Source organism: Salvelinus namaycush, chromosome 24 (assembly GCF_016432855.1).
Source record: "Salvelinus namaycush isolate Seneca chromosome 24, SaNama_1.0, whole genome shotgun sequence".
NCBI classification, from domain to species: Eukaryota; Metazoa; Chordata; class Actinopteri; order Salmoniformes; family Salmonidae; genus Salvelinus; species Salvelinus namaycush.
In genome coordinates this window covers 10,926,303-10,945,270 of record NC_052330.1, presented here as the reverse complement: position 1 = coordinate 10,945,270, position 18,968 = coordinate 10,926,303, and the positions used below count along the sequence as shown (strand labels likewise).

At 43.0% G+C, this 18,968-nt stretch overlaps 1 protein-coding gene across 2 annotated transcripts in view; it reads left to right on the top strand.

The window, feature by feature from the left end:
• pex7 (peroxisomal biogenesis factor 7) overlaps positions 1–17,706 on the top strand; it is a 33,733-nt gene extending 16,027 nt beyond the window's left edge. Inside the window, exons 8-10 of one of the 2 annotated variants that reach the window (XM_038963094.1) lie at positions 2,260–2,315; positions 7,986–8,088; positions 16,747–17,706. In XM_038963094.1, the coding sequence (XP_038819022.1) occupies positions 2,260–2,315; positions 7,986–8,088; positions 16,747–16,827 (240 nt within the window). In that variant the 3' untranslated portion in view covers positions 16,828–17,706. The remainder of the gene's footprint in view (positions 1–2,259; positions 2,316–7,985; positions 8,089–16,746) is intronic. The other variant, XM_038963095.1, reaches the window with a different exon arrangement.
• Positions 17,707–18,968: the final 1,262 nt, after the last annotated feature.

Genomic DNA, 18,968 nt, shown 5'->3' with positions numbered 1-18,968 from the left:
AATAGAGGCATAGAAAGACAACACAGATGTGGTACGGTGTGGAATCGATAACACATGAGTGAAGGAAATGCAGAAATGGATAAATGCCAAAAAAGTATTTGTGGTTGAAGTTTGATTGTTTTACAATGTTCAATCAGAAGAGAGAAAGCCCCATTAAAACCACTTAGAATGTATTTGTTGCCACCCCAGGGTCACGCACTACTTATGAAGCATGTTTAGAACAGATAAAATACCGTCATACCGTCAAAAATGAGAAAAATATAATGATATTATATTTTGGCCATATCATCCAGCTCTACACCATCCTCTCAGTTCCAAGAAAAGGCTTTTCCACTGTGTTAAATTATGTTAGCGAATTGCCAGTTGTTGGAAGCAGGAAACAGCTCAGCAATACTCGGCAGCACAGCTTCCCTCCATTACCTGCCTGCCTAGCAACCTTTTCTGGAAAGATGGTTCTGGTGTGATCAAAGCACTTAGCTGAACGGAGTTAACAAGCACAGTACAGTACGGTCTGATGGGATCCTTGGCAGCTTTGCAGTACACTGGCCCTGCTCACAGGTCCTGCTGTGGTGACAGCTATAGATTTTTTTTCTCTCCTCAAAGATCTGTTTAATGGATTTTGAGAGAAAGGTGGTGGGTTGGATGCTTGGATGGGTCGGTCGACGGGCCCTAGCTACCATGTCCAGTCTAACAACCACCAATTAGTCAGATTAAGCAGAATTGACTTCACCCAGCCCCACGACAGACGGCCCAGCAGGTTTCTAGACCTCATTGGCCCCTGATCACATGATCCATGTGATTCTCACTCCTCTTAACAATGGGGAATCACCCTGCCACACACTTTAACATCACATAATCAGCTAGAGCTAGCTACAACACTATCAGTTTGAAGTCCAGTGTTTTCAGGACTGCTTTTTAGCATGCGTGGGTAATCAATAGATGCAAGGTGTTCGTAGTGGACCTCATCTTGAGATTTCCAGTGTGTTTGTAAACCCTGCCATCAGGTATAGATTTTCCTAAGGCAGCAAGTCTATGTGATGTTACAAATATAGCATATCAGCAAGTCTGTGAGGACACTGAAAAGAGTGCTCAAAGTAAATGAAAAAGTGCTTGGCAAATCCCTTGTGCTTTTACATATTGGAAAGGTAATATACTGTAGATACGAGCAGAGATTTGATTGCTTTCATTTAACAACATCAAAGCCCAAACTTAAAGATGTGTAAAGGTAAAAGTGTTTATTCATGGTTGTGTGTGTGCAAGCCAATTTCCCCCTCACCAGGGTGACCACGTGTCCCGGATTGTGTGGGACAGTCCCGCATTTTGTCCCTTTGACCCGCAACCAAACAATCATGTCTTGCATTTTATCAACAAATTAAAACACTAATTTACAAAGAAAGGTCGATTTGACCCTTGTTTCAGTCAGACTCCCCATTAATTTGAAGAGAATTGACATTCCAACCTGTTTCTTTTGCAGTTATGTTGCGCTTATGACAAGATATACACTCAGTGGCCAGTTTATTAGGTATACCTATCTAGTACTGGGTCAGACCCCCCTTTGCCTCTAGAACAGCCTGAATTCTTTGGGGCATGGAAACGTTGCTCAATTTGTATCAAGGGACCTAACGTGTGCCAGGAAAACATTCCCCACACCATTACACCACCAGCCTGTACCATTGACACCAGGCTGGATGGGTCCATGGATTCATGCAGCTTACGCTAAATCCTGAATCTGCCAGCAGCATGACGCAACAAGAACTGGGATTCGTCGGACCAGGCGGTGTCAGAGGAAGGCCCTAAAAGACTACAGTCACCCTAGTCATAGACTGTTCTCTCTGCTACCGCACGGCAAGCGGAACCAGAGTGCTGAGGCTCTCCGTGCTCATTAGTTGCTCATTCAACACAGTTAATGTTGTTTTTTCTTTTCCTAACTGTTGTACATTCCCAGAGCCCAACCAGAAATGTTTCCTTTGCCAAATATTACCATATTTTCATAAAATCTTTCATTTCTGCATAACCAAATTTTGCGCAAGGCAGTAGAGTAGGCTAATTGTCCTTCGATTAGCTTGCTCAGTGCAGCGGGAGAGGGATTTTTGTGTGTGTATTTTTATTAATGTAGGCTACACTGTCCGGCGAATGTACTGCAAACTCATTCCGTTGTCCCGCATTTGGGTATTTTAAATGTGGTCACCCTATCCCTCAGCTATTAATAAAGTTTAACAGTTTAAAGTTTATATCGTATTCTTATGGCTTTTCCCACAGTTCTCTCCATTCAACCAGACCGTGTTGGCCTCGTGTTCCTATGACTTCACAGTCAGGTAAGACATTCTAATCATGATTCTGTCATTCTTGTTCAGCTTGTAATGCAAACTTAGCAATAATATCCCACTGTGCATGAACAATGTTTAAAGACAAACGCCACAAACAAGATTTCATTTGTGAAACCTTTACTAAAACCCTTTGGAGTCAGTGAAGCGTGATCGCTAGATGATATTGTTTCCTGGAAGAAGGGCGATCTCCTTGAATTATTTAAAAGAATTGACCTCCAGGAACACTCGTGTTTTAAGAGGTCTGTAGAAAGATGTGTAAAATATACATGCAAGCAATGGAAATACCAACCACAATCGTACTATGTTGAGTAGGGTCATAAAATCTGTAATTTCAAGGTAGACTGGTTTATTTTTATTTGGCAATGCGTATTCTCCATCTCAGAGTTTGAATATGTGAGCCTAATTCCCAAACAATTCCGTCAGTCAACGGTGTGTTGTTTAGTGCCATGCATCCACCAACAGACCCCCCCCCCCCCCACATAATCAGAGCAGACATCTCCAGCGCAGCGACAACATGACCCATAAATCACTTTTGTGTACGCTGTCGTCTTTTAGAATCATTTCTTGAGACAGAATTAAAATCATCCTATGCTATCCTGTACTGAGATCCTATTCTATTCCTCCAGTTTTTTCCAACCTTAGATCTATTTGAAATATGTTAATGATGCCTGTTGAGGTTGATGCAGGAAGTTGGGTTTTAAGGTAATGTGTCTGTATCGGCCCTTTAAGATCTAGGTATCGCCGGTCCTCCAAAGAGAGGGAAGGTTGTCTTGTAGTGATGGGGGGAATATCGATACAGTTACATATCGGGACATTATTTTTGATGCTATATTGTTTTTCACTAGTTGGCTGTACCTGCACCAGAACAGTATATTTCCTTCATAGCTCGTTCTCCATCTTTTTTTAAATATGGAGCCAATTTGTTTTCAGCACTTTTATTTCCATGACTGATCAAATCTTGTTTTCTCATGGCTCTGTCTTGTCCCTCTGCAGCAGACATATGGTGAGCAATATGTTTGGAACATCGAATCGCAATAAAATCACAGTATCGAATCACAATACATATCGTATCAGCACCTAAGTATCGTGAGGTCCCTGGTAATTCCCAGCGCTATTGTCTTGTATCTCTACAAGTTCTATTGTCACATACACTGCATAGGTGCAGTGAAATGTGTTGTTTTACAGGGTCACCAATCGTAGTGTGACACCCTGGAGCAAAGTAGGGTTAAGTGCCTTCCTCAAGGGCACATCGACAGACCTTGCCGGCTCAGGTATTCAAACCAGCAACCTTTCGGTTACTGGCCCAACGCTCTAACTGCTTGGCTACCTGGCGCTGTTTACAGTGCAGTGTGCAATGCAGTGCAGTGTTCAGTGGGCTGGTTGGCTGCTGAGGTTTGGACCAGCGCCAACCTGACTTTTATTGATCTGGCCTGGGGCAAGACTGCCTTGGTTAAGTCAGGCAGATTACTGTGGTGGTGTACTTCATTAGAAACTATCGCTGACTACACAGAGACATTTTATGCGACACCAGTCTTCATGCCCCTCCAAGGCCAGCCTTATCTTGTTGTTTGAAGTCTGAAATCGAGTCAATTGCTTTCATGTGGAAAAAATAAACACTTTTTAAAAATGTTATTCTTGTTGTTGGATAAACACAGTTTTTCTCTCTCTCTGACTCTGTGGGAAACCTGGTCTCTTTGTTGACGACTTGGTTGCATCTGTCTGACAGAAAGTTATGCCATGTTATGCAAGTACCCTTAGGTAAAACATAAGTAACACACTTGCCACTGATTGGGCTTACAGAAGAAAAACTTCTCACCAGGGAATGAGTCATTTTTGGGAGGTTTTCTTCAGCATGCCATCACTGGATTACTGTCATACTGTTTGCTGAAGGCCTACCTGACCTATCTATCTCTGTTCTAGCTGCTGTTCACGCTTCACTTCCCTTTACTTGGCTTTTTGTTTCCGATGTCACGTGAAAGTCAGTGGCTATGGGAAAGCCCCTCTATATATATTTTACAACCCCTTGTCCGAAACTGGTGCCTCTGTGCTCTTATAGGCCTAGACACACAGAGCAGGATCATGAGTCTCTCACAGAATTTCAGCCTGAAGACCTTTGAGAAGTGTAACTTGGTAAAAAAAAAAAAAAAGGTTTGATTTTTACATTCTCCCATCTCAAGAGGTTATAAAAATAAAAAAAAGAGTGCCTATTAAGTGCCACATAAAGTAACAGAAACATAGTTGACGATTTCTTCTGAAATCAGCCATGAATTCCCTTTTGACACGGGGAATGGAAGCTTATTGTGTGCAAAGGGAAGTGGCAATTGAATGCAAGCTTCACAAAAAAAAAATTAAGTTCCCTTAAATTTAATTTAACTAGGCAAGTCAGTTAAGATCATATTCTTATTTACAATGATGGCCTAGGAACAGTGGGTTAACTCCCTTGTTCAGGGGCAGAACGACATCATTTTACCTTGTCAGCTCGGGGATTCCATCCAGCAACCTTTCGGTTACTGGCCCAACGCTCTAACCACGAGGCTACCTGCCACCCCATTGAGGGACAGACGTAAATGAATCACTAATCACATGAAATAAATAATAATCTTCAGAAATTACTTTGTCAAAGCAACAAAAAAACTAAGACTTTACAATGATGAAACTTGGAGACATTTTGGGATTTAAAATATTCCTAGAAGTGACACATGGTTGGGGAACATGTGAGGGACATGTCAAAATGCAGAATTTTGGCACTTTACCAAGCATTTATTTATATTAAACATCTGATTTATAGAATTTTCCATATGGTCTATATTAAAAGGCACTTCATTTAATATAACAGTCTTTTAAAATTCAATATTGGTGCACAATTTCTACTTAAAATATCAAAAGGCACTGTTTTCATGTAACAACCAGCACCCATCTGTAGCACGCGCTCCAGCAGGTATATCGCTCTGGTCACCCCCAAAGCCAATTCCTCCTTTGGCCGCCTTTCCTTCCAGTTCTCTGCTGCCAATGACTGGAACGAACTACAAAAATCTCTGAAACTGAAAACACTTATCTCCCTCACTAGCTTTAAGCGCCAGCTGTCAGAGCAGCTCACCTATTACTGCACCTGTACATAGCCCATCTATAATTTAGCCCAAACAACTACCCCTTCCCCTACTGTATTTATTTATTTATTTTGCTACTTTGCACATTCTTCCACTGCAAATCTACCATTCCAGTGTTTTACTTGCTATATTGTATTTACTTCGCCACCATGGCCTTTTTTTGCCTTTACCTCCCTTATCTCACCTCACTTGCTCACATTGTATATAGACTTATTTTTCTACTGTATTATTGACTGTATGTTTGTTTTACTCCATGTGTAACTCTGTGTTGTTGTATGTGTCGAACTGCTTTGCTTTATCTTGGCCAGGTCGCAATTGTAAATGAGAACTTGTTCTCAACTTGCCTACCTGGTTAAATAAAGGTAAAATAAAATATGTTGTGCTGGCCTGGACACGTTAGGGAGAATTTAGCAGTTATCATTCCGATTTATATATGATATGGGTTACTGAACGGATATTTAACCAGAATTGTCAGTGCAACTCAAGCCCATGTTAGCCTACAGAGCTAATAGCCTAAGTCTATGTACATATGACAGGGTAAACTCATAGATCAATACTGTTTTTAATGTGGAGCGTGTTTAGCCATGGGGTTGTGTCATATTCCGTGAAGAAACCAGGTAATTATTTCTAGCACTGCACTGCATCGATCACCTATGCTTTAAAGGTAATTAATGGAAATGATTTTCCTTAGATCGTCATGGCACTGCTGAACAAAAGGTTTGATTTCCTATGTACTGTCCATTCATTACAGGCATGGGACTGGGTAGAGGCGATGGCACCTGTTGTAACATAGACCTCATCCCAGGCCTCTGTTTACTCACTCCAAGTTACGTTTGGGTGTCTTTAGAATTCTACCAGGTCCTGGTGTTTACATGAGATTAGGTGTCCTGTTTGATTCACAGCGCTAGGTGAGGTTGGGTTGCCATGGTAGGCTCTGTTCATTCAGGAGTGTTGGGACTGAAGGTAAACGATGCGCTGGCCGCTGCCACCTGTTATTGTAGGACTAATTAGAGCAGGATATTGCCTCACCTCAATTAGCCTGAACGCTGGCTGGGTATTGTGGGAGGAACGAGAAGGAGAGCCATCTACAGTACCTGAGCTAGAGCGCGTCGCCTGGATCTGACTAACTGTTTGTTCCCACAGAAACGTACTGAGTGTGAGTTATGGAGATGGATCGTGTCGTCTTTTGAGTCCTACTGACACTACTCTCTTGAAGTGAATGGGGTGGTACACCTGCTCATCAAACATTTCATTCCAAAATCATGGGCATTAATATGGAGTTGGCCCCATACCTGCTGCTATAACAACCTTCACTCTTCTGGGAAGGCTTTCCATTAGATGTTGGAACATTACTGCAGGGACTTGCTTCACTTCAGTCACAAGAGCATTAGTGAAGTCGGGCACTGATGTTGGGCGATTGGGCCTGGCTCGCAGTCAGCATTCCAATTCATCCCAAATGTTTTCGATAGGGTTAAAGTCAGGGTTCTGTGCAGGCCAATCAAGTTCTTTCACACGGATCTCGACAAACCATTTCTGTATGGACCTCGCTTTGTGCACAGGGGCATTGTCATGCTAAAACAGGAAAGGGCCTTCCGCAAACTGTTGCCACAAAGTTGGAAGCACAGAATCGTCTATAATGTCTTGTATACTGTAGCGTTAAGATTTCCCTTCATTGGAATTAAGGGGCCTAGCCAAAACCATGAAAAACAGCCCCAGACCATTATTCCTTCTCCACCAAACTTTACAGTTGGCACTATGCATTCGGGCAGGTAACATTCTCCTGGCATCCGCCAAACGCAGATTCGTCCGTCTGACTGCCAGATGGTGAAGCATGATTCATCACTCCAGAGTCCAATGGCGGCGAGCTTTATACCACTCCAGCCGACGCTTGGTATTGTGCATAGTGATCTTAGACTTGTGTGCGGCTGCTTGGCCATGGAAACCCATTTCATGAACAGTTCTTGTGCTGACGTTGCTTCCAGAGGCAGTTTGGAATTCGGTAGTAAGTGTTGCAACTGAGGACAGACGATTTTTACGCGCTACGCTCTTCAGCGGTCCCGTTCTATGAGCTTGTGTGGCCTATATCACCAATATATCATTTAGACTAGAGAACACTCAACACATATTTTATTTTCCGAGGCTAATTTCCGAGTTTTTCATCATCCGCATTGCTTTCGCAAACCTCTTATTTCCTTTTGACTCTAATGCTCTAAGTGGATTTTTTCTTGAATGCAATCCTACCTGTTAACATCCAATGGGCTCCAGACCCACAATGCAGTTGCAGTAAGGGAGAGGCCTATTGCTGATTGACACTAACAGCTCTCTTTCTATAATAACTCTAAATGACTGACTCCCCTGGCGCACATAAATAGGCCCGGAATATTTTCAAAAGAAATCATTTAATTACATTTGCTAAGTGGATCAGTCTGGCTCGCGCTGCGTCAGGGCTTTGAGCCATCTCCCCGGCCGTCAGAAGGGGAAAGGGGGGAGAAACGGCGTTTCAATTAGTGGGATTGCCTCATGTTGTGTTGGGCTGCGTCTGTATCCACAGGCTCTGGGACTACTCCAGGACCGAGCAGCCGCTGCTGGAGACGCTGGAGCACCACTCAGAGTTCGTCTGTGGCCTGGACTTCAATCTGCAAATCCCCAACCAGGTCTGTCTCAGTATTGTCTAATTATCATCTCACTGGGCCATGTATTTATCTCAGCCACAGGGCTCAGCCATTGGACACAACCTCTGCGGAAGAAATCGCTACTAGGGGTTCCGACACAGCGACATAACACCACAGTGGACACTTACCCCTGCAGGCCCAGCACGTTCACTTAGAGAAAACACTACTGTACTACACTACTGCCTTTTCCTGAGCTATTTGTTGTACTGAAGAAAACCGTTGCATAGAGTAAATGTATCCTTATAAAGTCCACTGCAATGCTGTTCTATCTATCTATTAGTCTGCATTACAGTAGCCAGCATCCATGAATTCAATTCTCCAGTTCTCCACATTCTCCCTCACAAAGTGTTTGATATCAGTCGAGCTATCAATCTAGCTGAGGAGCCATATAATTGAAAACGTCACTCTCACTTCTTCTTATTCCTACCCCCGTACCTAGCCTCTACTGTTGGGTCTCTCATGGCTGTTTACATTGTTCAGCCTGAGAGGACTGGAAAATTGACTGATAGGATGTAATAAGCTCTATTGTAAAGGCTAGTCATTACAGGGGATGTCATTTTTCATATGACGCTGATAGCCTTCCTGTATTATTCTCTGGGAAAGAACTGTCACGCACAATTTGGCATTAACACGACTGTGGGTATACAGTGTCCATGGAGCCTGGGGATCTACACACACATACACACATCGAACAAACACACCCACATTCCTGGAAACGTTCAAAGTTGACCAGTAAACTACCAGAGTGTTGGTATCTTTCAAGGATTTGATGTAATCTATCACAAGACATCTATTACTTCAGATGATCACAGGTGTCTAATAATATCTGGTCCTCCGTGTGGCTTTATCACCTATGAAATAATTAAATAAGAAAACATTTCAATAAAGAATGACAAAGCTGTAAAACATTATATATATAACATTATATATATAACATTATACATATATAATATGTATATATACAGTGGGGAGAACAAGTATTTGATACACTGCCGATTTTGCAGGTTTTCCTACTTACAAAGCATGTAGAGATCTGTAATTTTTATCATAGGTACACTTCAACTGTGAGAGACAAAAATCCAGAAAATCACATTGTATGATTTTTAAGTAATTAATTATTGCATGACATAAGTATTTGATCACCTACCAACCAGTAAGAATTCCGGCTCTCACAGACCTGTTAGTTTTTATTTAAGAAGCCCTCCTGTTCTCCACTCATTACCTGTATTAACTGCACCTGTTTGAACTCGTTACCTGTATAAAAGACACCTGTCCACACACTCAATCAAACAGACTCCAACCTCTCCACAATGGCCAAGACCAGAGAGCTGTGTAAGGACATCAGGGATAAAATTGTAGACCTGCACAAGGCTGGGATGGGCTACAGGACAATAGGCAAGCAGCTTGGTGAGAAGGCAACAACTGTTGGCGCAATTATTAGAAAATGGAAGAAGTTCAAGATGACGGTCAATCACCCTCGGTCTGGGGCTCCATGCAAGATCTCACCTCGTGGGGCATCAATGATCATGAGGAAGGTGAGGGATCAGCCCAGAACTACACGGCAGGACCTGGTCAATGACCTGAAGAGAGCTGGGACCACAGTCTCAAAGAAAACCATTAGTAACACACTACGCCGTCATGGATTAAAATCCTGCAGCGCACGCAAGGTCCCCCTGCTCAAGCCAGCGCATGTCCAGGCCCGTCTGAAGTTTGCCAATGACCATCTGGATGATCCAGAGGAGGAATGGGAGAAGGTCATGTGGTCTGATGAGACAAAAATAGAGCTTTTTGGTCTAAACTCCACTCGCCGTGTTTGGAGGAGGAAGAAGAAGGATGAGTACAACCCCAAGAACACCATCCTAACCGTGAAGCATGGAGGTGGAAACATCATTCTTTGGGGATGCTTTTCTGCAAAGGGGACAGGACGACTGCACCGTATTGAGGGGAGGATGGATGGGGCCATGTATCGCGAGATCTTGGCCAAGAACCTCCTTCCCTCAGTAAGAGCATTGAAGATGGGTCGTGGCTGGGTCTTCCAGCATGACAACGACCCGAAACACACAGCCAGGGCAACTAAGGAGTGGCTCCGTAAGAAGCATCTCAAGGTCCTGGAGTGGCCTAGCCAGTCTCCAGACTTGAACCCAATAGAAAATCTTTGGAGGGAGCTGAAAGTCCGTATTGCCCAGCGACAGCCCCGAAACCTGAAGGATCTGGAGAAGGTCTGTATGGAGGAGTGGGCCAAAATCCCTGCTGCAGTGTGTGCAAACCTGGTCAAGAACTACAGGAAACGTATGATCTCTGTAATTGCGAACAAAGGTTTCTGTACCAAATATTAAGTTCTGCTTTTCTGATGTATCAAATACTTATGTCATGCAATAAAATGCAAATGAATTACTTAAAAATCATACAATGTGATTTTCTGGATTTTTGTTTTAGATTCCGTCTCTCACAGTTGAAGTGTACCTATGATAAAAATGACAGACCTCTACATGCTTTGTAAGTAGGAAAACCTGCAAAATCGGCAGTGTATCAAATACTTGTTCTCCCCACTGTATATACACACACACTACCGTTCAAAAGTTTGGGGTCATTAATAAATGTCATTGTTTTTGAAAGAAGAGCAAATTTTTTGGTCCATTAAAATAACATAAAATTAGCCTCCCGGGTGGCGCAGTGGTCTAGGGTACTGCATCGCAGCGCTAGCTGTGCCACCAGAGACTCTGGTTTCGCGCCCAGTCTCTGTCGCAGCTGGCCGCGACCGGGAGGTCCGTGGGGCGACGCACAATTGGCCTAGCGTCGTCCGGGTTAGGGAGGGTTTGGCCGGTAGGGATATCCTTGTCTCATCGTGCACCAGCGACTCCTGTGGCGGGCCGGGCGCAGTGTGCGCTAACCAAGGTAGCTAGGTGCACGGTGTTTCCTCCGAGACATTGGTGCGGCTGGCTTCCGCGTTGGAGGCGCGCTGTGTTAAGAAGCAGTGCGGCTTGGTTGGGTTGTGTTTCGGAGGACGCATGGCTTTCGACCTTCGTCTCTCCCGAGCCCGTACGGGAGTTGTAGCGATGGGACAAGATAGTAATTACTAACAATTGGATACCACGAAAAGGGGGTAAAAATAAAATAAATAAATAAAATAAAAAATAAAATAAAAACATAAAATTTATCAGAAATACAGTGTAGACATTGTTAATGTTATAAATGACTATTGTAGCTGGAAACGGCAGATTTGTTTTATGGAATATCTACATAGGCGTACAGAGGCCCATTATCAGCAACCATCACTCCTGTGTTCCAATGGCACGTTGTATTAGCTTATCCCGGTTTATCATTTTAAAAGGCTAATTGATCATTAGAAAACCCATTTGCAATTATGTTAGCACAGCTGAAAACTGTTGTCCTGATTTAAAGAAGCAATAAAACTGGCCTTCTTTAGACTAGTTGAGTATCTGGAGCATTTCGATTACAGGCTAAAAATGGCCAGAAACAAAGCACTTTCTTCTGAAACTCGTCAGTCTATTCTTGTTCTGACCCACCCGGGTCTCCCGGGTGGCGCAGTGGTCTAGGGCACTGCATCGCAGTGCTAGCTGCGCCACCAGAGTCTCTGGGTTCGCGCCCAGGCTCTGTCGCAGCCGGCCGCAACCGGGAGGTCCGTGGGGCGACGCACAATTGGCATAGCGTCGTCCGGGTTAGGGAGGGTTTGGCCGGTAGGGATATCCTTGTCTCAGTATGTAAAATGTAATAAAATGTATGCACTCTACTGTAAGTCGCTCTGGATAAGAGCGTCTGCTAAATGACTAAAATGTAAATGTAAATTAAGGCTATTCCATGCAAGAAATTGCCAAGAAACACTAAGTTGACTGTGCCTTTAAACAGCTTGGAAAATTCCAGAAAATGATGTCATGGCTTTAGAAGCTTCTGATAGGCTAATTGACATAATTTGAGTCAATTGGAGGTGTACCTGTGGATGTATTTCAAGGCCTACCTTCAAACTCAGTGCCTCTTTGCTTGACATCGTAGGAAAATCAAAAGAAATCAGCCAAGACATCAGAAAACAATTGTAGACCTCCACAAGTCTGGTTCATCCTTGGGAGCATTTTCAAAAATGCCTGAAGGTACCACGTTCATCTGTACAAACAATAGTACGCAAGTATAAACATCATGGGACCACGCAGCGTCATACTGCTCAGAAAGGAGATGCGTTCTGTCTCCTAGAGATGAACATGCTTTGGTGCGAAAAGTGCAAATCAATCCCAGAACAACAGCAAAGGACCTTGTGAAGATGCTAGAGGAAACAGGTACAAAAGTATCTATATCCACAGTAAAACGAGTCCTATATCGGCATAACCTGAAAGGCCGATCAGCAAGGAAGAAGCCACTGCTCCAAAACCGCCATAAAAAAGCCAGACTACGGTTTGCAACTGCACATGGGGACAAAGATCGTACTTTTTGGAGAATGTCCTCTGGTCTGATGAAACAAAAATAGAACTGTTTGGCCATAATGACCATCGTTATGTAGGAAAAAGGGGGAGGCTTGCAAGCCGAAGAACACCATCCCAACCGTGAAGCACGGGGGTGGCAGCATCATGTTGTGGGGGTGTTTTGCTGCAGGAGGGACTGGTGCACTTCACAAAATAGATGGCATCATGAGGTAGGAAAATTATGTGGATATATTGAAGCAACATCTCAAGACATCAGTCAGGAAGTTAAAGCTTGGTCGCAAATGGGTCTTCCAAATGAACATTGACCCCAAGCATACTTCCAAAGTTGTGGCAAAATGGCATAAGGACAACAAATTCAAGGTATTGGAGTGGCCATCACAAAGCCCTGACATCAATCCTATAGAAAAGTTGTGGGCAGAACTGAAAAAGCACATTCAAGCAAGGAGGCCTACAAACCTGACTCAGTTACACCAGCTCTGTCAGGAGTAATGGACCAAAATTCACCCAACTTATTGTGGGAAGCTTGTGGAAGGCTACCCAAAACATTTGACCCAAGTTAAATCATTTTAAGGCAATGCTACCAAATACTAATTGAGTGTATGTAAACTTCTGACCCACTGGGAATGTGATGAAAGAAATAAAAGCTGAAATAAATCATTCTCTCTGCTATTATTCTGACATTTCACATTCTTAAAATAAAGTGGTGATCCTAACTGACCTAAGACAGGGCATTTTTACTAGGATTAAATGTCAGGAATTGTGAAAAACTGAGTTTAAATGTATTTGGCTAAGGTGTATGTAAACTTCAGACTCCAAGTGTGTGTACAGGGCCTTCGGAAAGTATTCAGACCCCTTGACTTTTTCCACATTTTGTTACGTTACAGCCTTATTCTAAAATGTTTTACATTGTTATTTTTCCTCATCAATCTACACACAATACCCCATAATGACAAAGCAAGTACAGGTGTTTTAGAAATGTTTGCAAAAAAAAACTAAAATATTACATTTACATAAGTATTCAGACCCTTTACTCAGTACTTTGTTGAAGTGCCTTTGGCAGCGATTACAGCATTGAGTCTTCTTGGGTATGACGCTACAAGCGTTGCACACCTGTATGTGGGGAGTTTCTCCCATTCTTCTCTGCAGATCCTCTCAAGCTCTGTCAGGTTGGATTGGGAGCATCGCTGCACAGTTATTTCCAGGTCTGTCCAGAGATGTTTGATTGGGTTCAAGTCCAGGCTCTGGCGGGGCCCACTCAAGAACATTCAGGGACTTGTCCCGAAGCCACTCCTGCGTTGTCTTGGCTGTGTGCTTAGGGTCGTTGTTTCAATTGACTGATTTCCTTATATGAACTATAACTCAGTAAAGTCTTTGAAATTGTTGCATCTTGAGTTTATATTTTTGTTCAGTATATTATTGTAAATATATATTTTTTTAAACAATCAACTTAGTGAATACCATTGTTGTTCATGAGGGTTTCAGCATGAAATAACCGTAATATTTTGACCATAGTTACGATAGATTGTCATACATTTTCTGTTAATTACCAAATCTCCTGAAGATTCCGGTAACTTTTAGTAAATTACCATTAGCTTTGCAACCCTACACACACACGGGGCTGCCTGTGGTGCAGTCTTGCCGGGTCTGGACGGTAGTTTCCACAGTCAGGCCTGACGTCAGCACATAGTGATGGATGAAAGACAGCAGGTCAGAACTGTCAGTGAGACATCACAGCCAGGCTGTGACTCAGATATCAGCATTCAAATACTGCACAGTTCATTTCTCCACCTACATCACACACTAATACAGGATACCTCAACTGTGCATATTTTAGTAAAGGAATTAGACTAAGACATCTATTTGTTAAAAGTTTGTGTCAGCATATCCTTTTTGGATTACCTTGAGGATGATCTTGAGGTATTTTTTCCCCTTCTTCTGGCAGAAGTACATTTCGGGAAAAAAAGTAGATGGCGTTTAACATTCAGTTTTTAAGCAGTGGGAATGGCATCTCAGTCATCCATTTAGGTCCTGTACTTTACATAATTTCAGTTACCCCCGTAAAGTTGTGTAAATGTAAACACTTTTTAAGGATACGCCTGCACTTGGAACAGTAATCAAAATTACTGAGATACCCCGCTTATAATTATTATGAATGATGACGTCCCCTGAGCCAAACTCGTCTGGGGGCTGAAAATCTCTTTCTGGCAGATGTTTGCCAGTTGCACATCTACTGCTACCAATGGAAGTCGTGCCTACCCAGCATAGCTACACAAAAGCTTGCTTGGCACTCCAACCAATTTGTTGGGATAAGTGTATTTTTTCAAGCATACATTTTTCCTAATTTATTCTTTCAGGCACAGGTTTGTCTGTTGCCAACCTGCGGGGGTGCAGGAGGGTACGGTTACCTGTGCCAGGAAGAGGGAGCACACAGTATCGGAGCGGGGGAAAACTCCTACAGCAGTGTTTCTCTCCCGCCCCCCCATCAGTGGAGAGAATAAACCGTAGGCTAACGCACATAACCTCTATCTCAACATGCCAAGAAGATACAGCCTTTACACAGCCCACTACCCTCTCCAGTCTCCACATGACTGGAAGTCTCCTACAGTACAGACCCCAACCGTCTCCCTCTACCAACACACAGCACATCACTGCACACACCCCCTTACCCTCACCCCAGCTAATGTGCAGAGTGGTCCCCCACCCTCCCACAGGGTAATGCTGCATGCAGTCACACGTGTCTGATTGATCCCCTCTCTCCAGGTTGTGCTCGCCTCTGACCAGCTGTATTGTCGTTGTGCTGTGAAGCGCACCACACCACACAGCACAGCAGCCTCCCCTGCATAGACCCTCCAAACTGCAGCAATTACATGTTAACAGCTCCTTACAGAGGAGCAGGAGTTAAGCTGCTTGGATGCCAGGCAGGAGTAATACATCACAGAGGGGAGAATATAACAGATATTCTAACATCCGGAGGAAATTCAGGGAGAGACTCAAAGTTTTCCTCCCCTAGAATAGTTTGGAGAAATCCGGTTTTGGAGAAAGTTGAAGTATAGGATTGGACCTCTCCGCTCTCTGCCACCCAGCAGGGACTGGAGACAGGGACACCCCTCAGGGGTCATTCCTCCTCCTCTTCCTCCTTTACCCTCCAGACTGCTGCAGCGCTGGCCTCTCTGTGGCTTTCACTTTGTTTTGCAGTAAAGTAATTAATGGAGGCCATTTTTTTTCCTTCAATGGCTGAGTCACGGGCTGGTCTGCTTGGCAGTGAGGCAGATTCTCCTCTCTGTAGTACTCAAGAATAATTAATTCCCCCCTCCCACCAAGGTACGGAGAGGAGAGGAAAGAGCTAAATGAAGTATGGCGCTCTGTTGGAGACATATTTCTTCAGAGCTATATCATACTGGCAGAATTCTATAGCACCATGTTTGTTATTTTATGACCCTCCATACTTTATTGTTCATAAAAGATAAATAAACTTAGCCTTTTATTTAAATATATGTGGACAGATAGGCCAGTATATCATTTATCGTGTGTGAAGACTTTTGACTGCCGTGCCACGGAGCTTTTTGTCTTTGGGCCTAAAAAGCCCTGATCAATTTGCCATGCTATTGAATAGCATTTTCATTGTCTTTATAAAGACTAAATGAAAGTGGACAGTGTGTAATTTAGTTGATAACCATGACATTCTGTACTTCTGATAGAGTTCAAACTAATAACGAACCCCACTAAGGCTCAAAAACATGTTTCCACATTGTTGAAAAGGCAATTTGACGTCTTTTGAGGCGTCAAAGCAATGACTCTGCTTGAAAAGCCAATCTCCACTCAGACACTGTACCCGCAGTATACAGAGTGATATTGAAAATGTCTAAACAGTATGTGCAATTCTGTCTGAACAACAAAAAAATGTGTCCTCACACCAAGACACTATAAAATGTTCACTGCTATTATAGGAACAGCAGACAATTGTGTACCAAAACTACCCTCAACACTCTCTATCCGACTCTGAAATCCCGCCCATTGTGTGAATGTGACTGACCATACAACAAGTCACATGCATCCTAATATATCATAGTCCTCTGTCTGACTCCAGTTTGAAACCCAACAAAGACACATTTTCTTATCATGTGAAATCACATGAGGACGTCATCTCCATCACTCGGATCACATGGAATCTAATTTTGATTAGTGCAATCTGTCTTTGTGTCCACAGGTGGTGGACTGCTCCTGGGATGAGACGGTAAAAATCTACACACCTCTATGCCTGGCTGACCCTCCGCCTAGCGCACGGTAGAGAGCTCATAATTGCCCTGCCGCAAGGAACAGGAGAGAGGACTTTTAGTTTTCAATCATGGCCGTGGCGTTTGCCAAAGCTTCACTGCGGCTTTCATAATGATTCTAAAAGGGGGGCTGTGGGAACGCGTCATCCTAGCCCGCACACACAACAGAGTCTGAATACAGATGGGAAAGCAGGGATTCCTCCCCGTCTGTCCATCAGAGAGAGAGAGAGAGAGATGGGGATCTGAAGGTTGCTCAACTTAAACACGTGCCAACAAAATGCCTGATGATCTGCTGTTTGTCCTTATTGTTGGTAGAATGCTTGTCCTTATTGTTGGTAGAATGTATGGTCATATTGGTGTATTTAGTGACAGTGTACTGATTTAGTGAGGGGTTGAAATGCATTTGATTATTTACTTAATTTCTCTGGGTCCTCTACCAAAGAGGAACAAACCTGGCCATATAGCTCAACACACAGGCTTGAACTCTATCCAGACTTTCCATTGCATTAAAATGTTCATTCTACGAATTTGAAAGTAAATGTCATGAATCTGACAGAATGTTCTCTGTGCCCTGGTGGGAGAGGTGAGGGGAGAGAGCCCTAATTTAGCCCTCAGCAATCCCAGCTTTATGCATATGAGTTGGGCTGCCGATTGGTGCAGCGTTCTAAGGCACTGCATCTCAGTGCTAGAGGCGTCACTACAGACCCTGGTTCGATTCCAGGCTGTATCACAACTGGCCGTGATTGGGAGACCAATTGGGCGGCGCACAGCGTCGTTAGAGTTTGGCCGACATTGTAAATAATAATTTGTTCTTAACTGACTTACCTAGTTCAATAAAGGTTCAATAAAATACAAAATAAAAGCTGTTGAGGCCTGAACCAAATGTTCTCTGGAGACTGTTTTTTTTTTTTTTTCTGTGTGAGTACATTTCATAATAAAAGTGACTGCACACAGGCGAGCTGTCTGGCATTGCACCAATCTGAAATAGGCTCCAACTCTCTTGGAATTAGTATTTTACAATCTTCTTTGCTATTGCTTCTTTTTCTGCATATAGACTGAATTCATTGTCTTTCACCAGTTTATTATTTTGCCTATAGGCCTACGTTTATTTTAGTGTTTGTTTGTTTTGGTTTCTTTATGTTTGTCTTATCAAGATGTGCTTAGCCCTATGGACTAAATGGCAATCACACTGGATGCATTCTTATCACACTTAATTCCTACTGGTCGACATGGGAAAACTAACAGGGGAAATATATAAACTGAATGTGCCTTTCTTTGCTTAAAATGTAATTTAATCATGAAACATACTAACTTTATGCCTATTTTATTTTGATTATCCTCCATAATTTGGATTTTTCACACTGGAAGCTGAATTGTCGTGGTCAAAATCAATCTACAGAGATAGTTTTTAAAAATACATCAGAGACAGTAATGCATGGTTGAGATAACACTATAGAGAGGGGTTCCCCTCAAAACTTTATGTCCCTTGAAGAAAATTAACTGGGTCCATGTGCCCTGGTCCCCGTTCATCGTAGCACTACAATTTAGCGGTCTAATTTACGCCGATTTCATGCGTTTGCAAAGCGTTGTAATTGGTCCGAGGACTGCAATATGTAAATAAAACAGCCTGGTAAAGTCCTTCAAAGTAAGTAGGCTGGTTCCTACGTCCGTTATTGTGGGTAAAAGGCAACCAACCACAGTTGCGGCAAATGTGTTATTCAACGTGGCAACTTAAGCGCTCAAGTGTTGCGCCCATGCAGCTCTGTTCTAGAGGTAATATACTGTCGGGTTTACCCATATGCACTGTAGTTTAGTTCTTTCACAACAGCTCACCTCGCAGTCTCTGTGCTGTATCCAACAGCATGTGACACAAAAAGTAAGTAAGCTAGAACCTCGCGAACAAAAAATGTGGTTTAATTGATGAAAAACGCATATTCAAACATTTGCGTCAACATTCCCAAGCTCTTTTTTTTTTATCTTCAACGTTTTGGGACCAGCCTTTATTTGTTTTACGGACCCCGTTATATTGAAAGGTCCTGCTCGCAATCGATTTTTTTCTTGACATTCATAACTTGGACATTTACAGCTGTGCTCTCAAGGGGAAAGGTTGTACAGTATACACTTTATTCAAAGGGACTGAGCGCACAATAAGGAC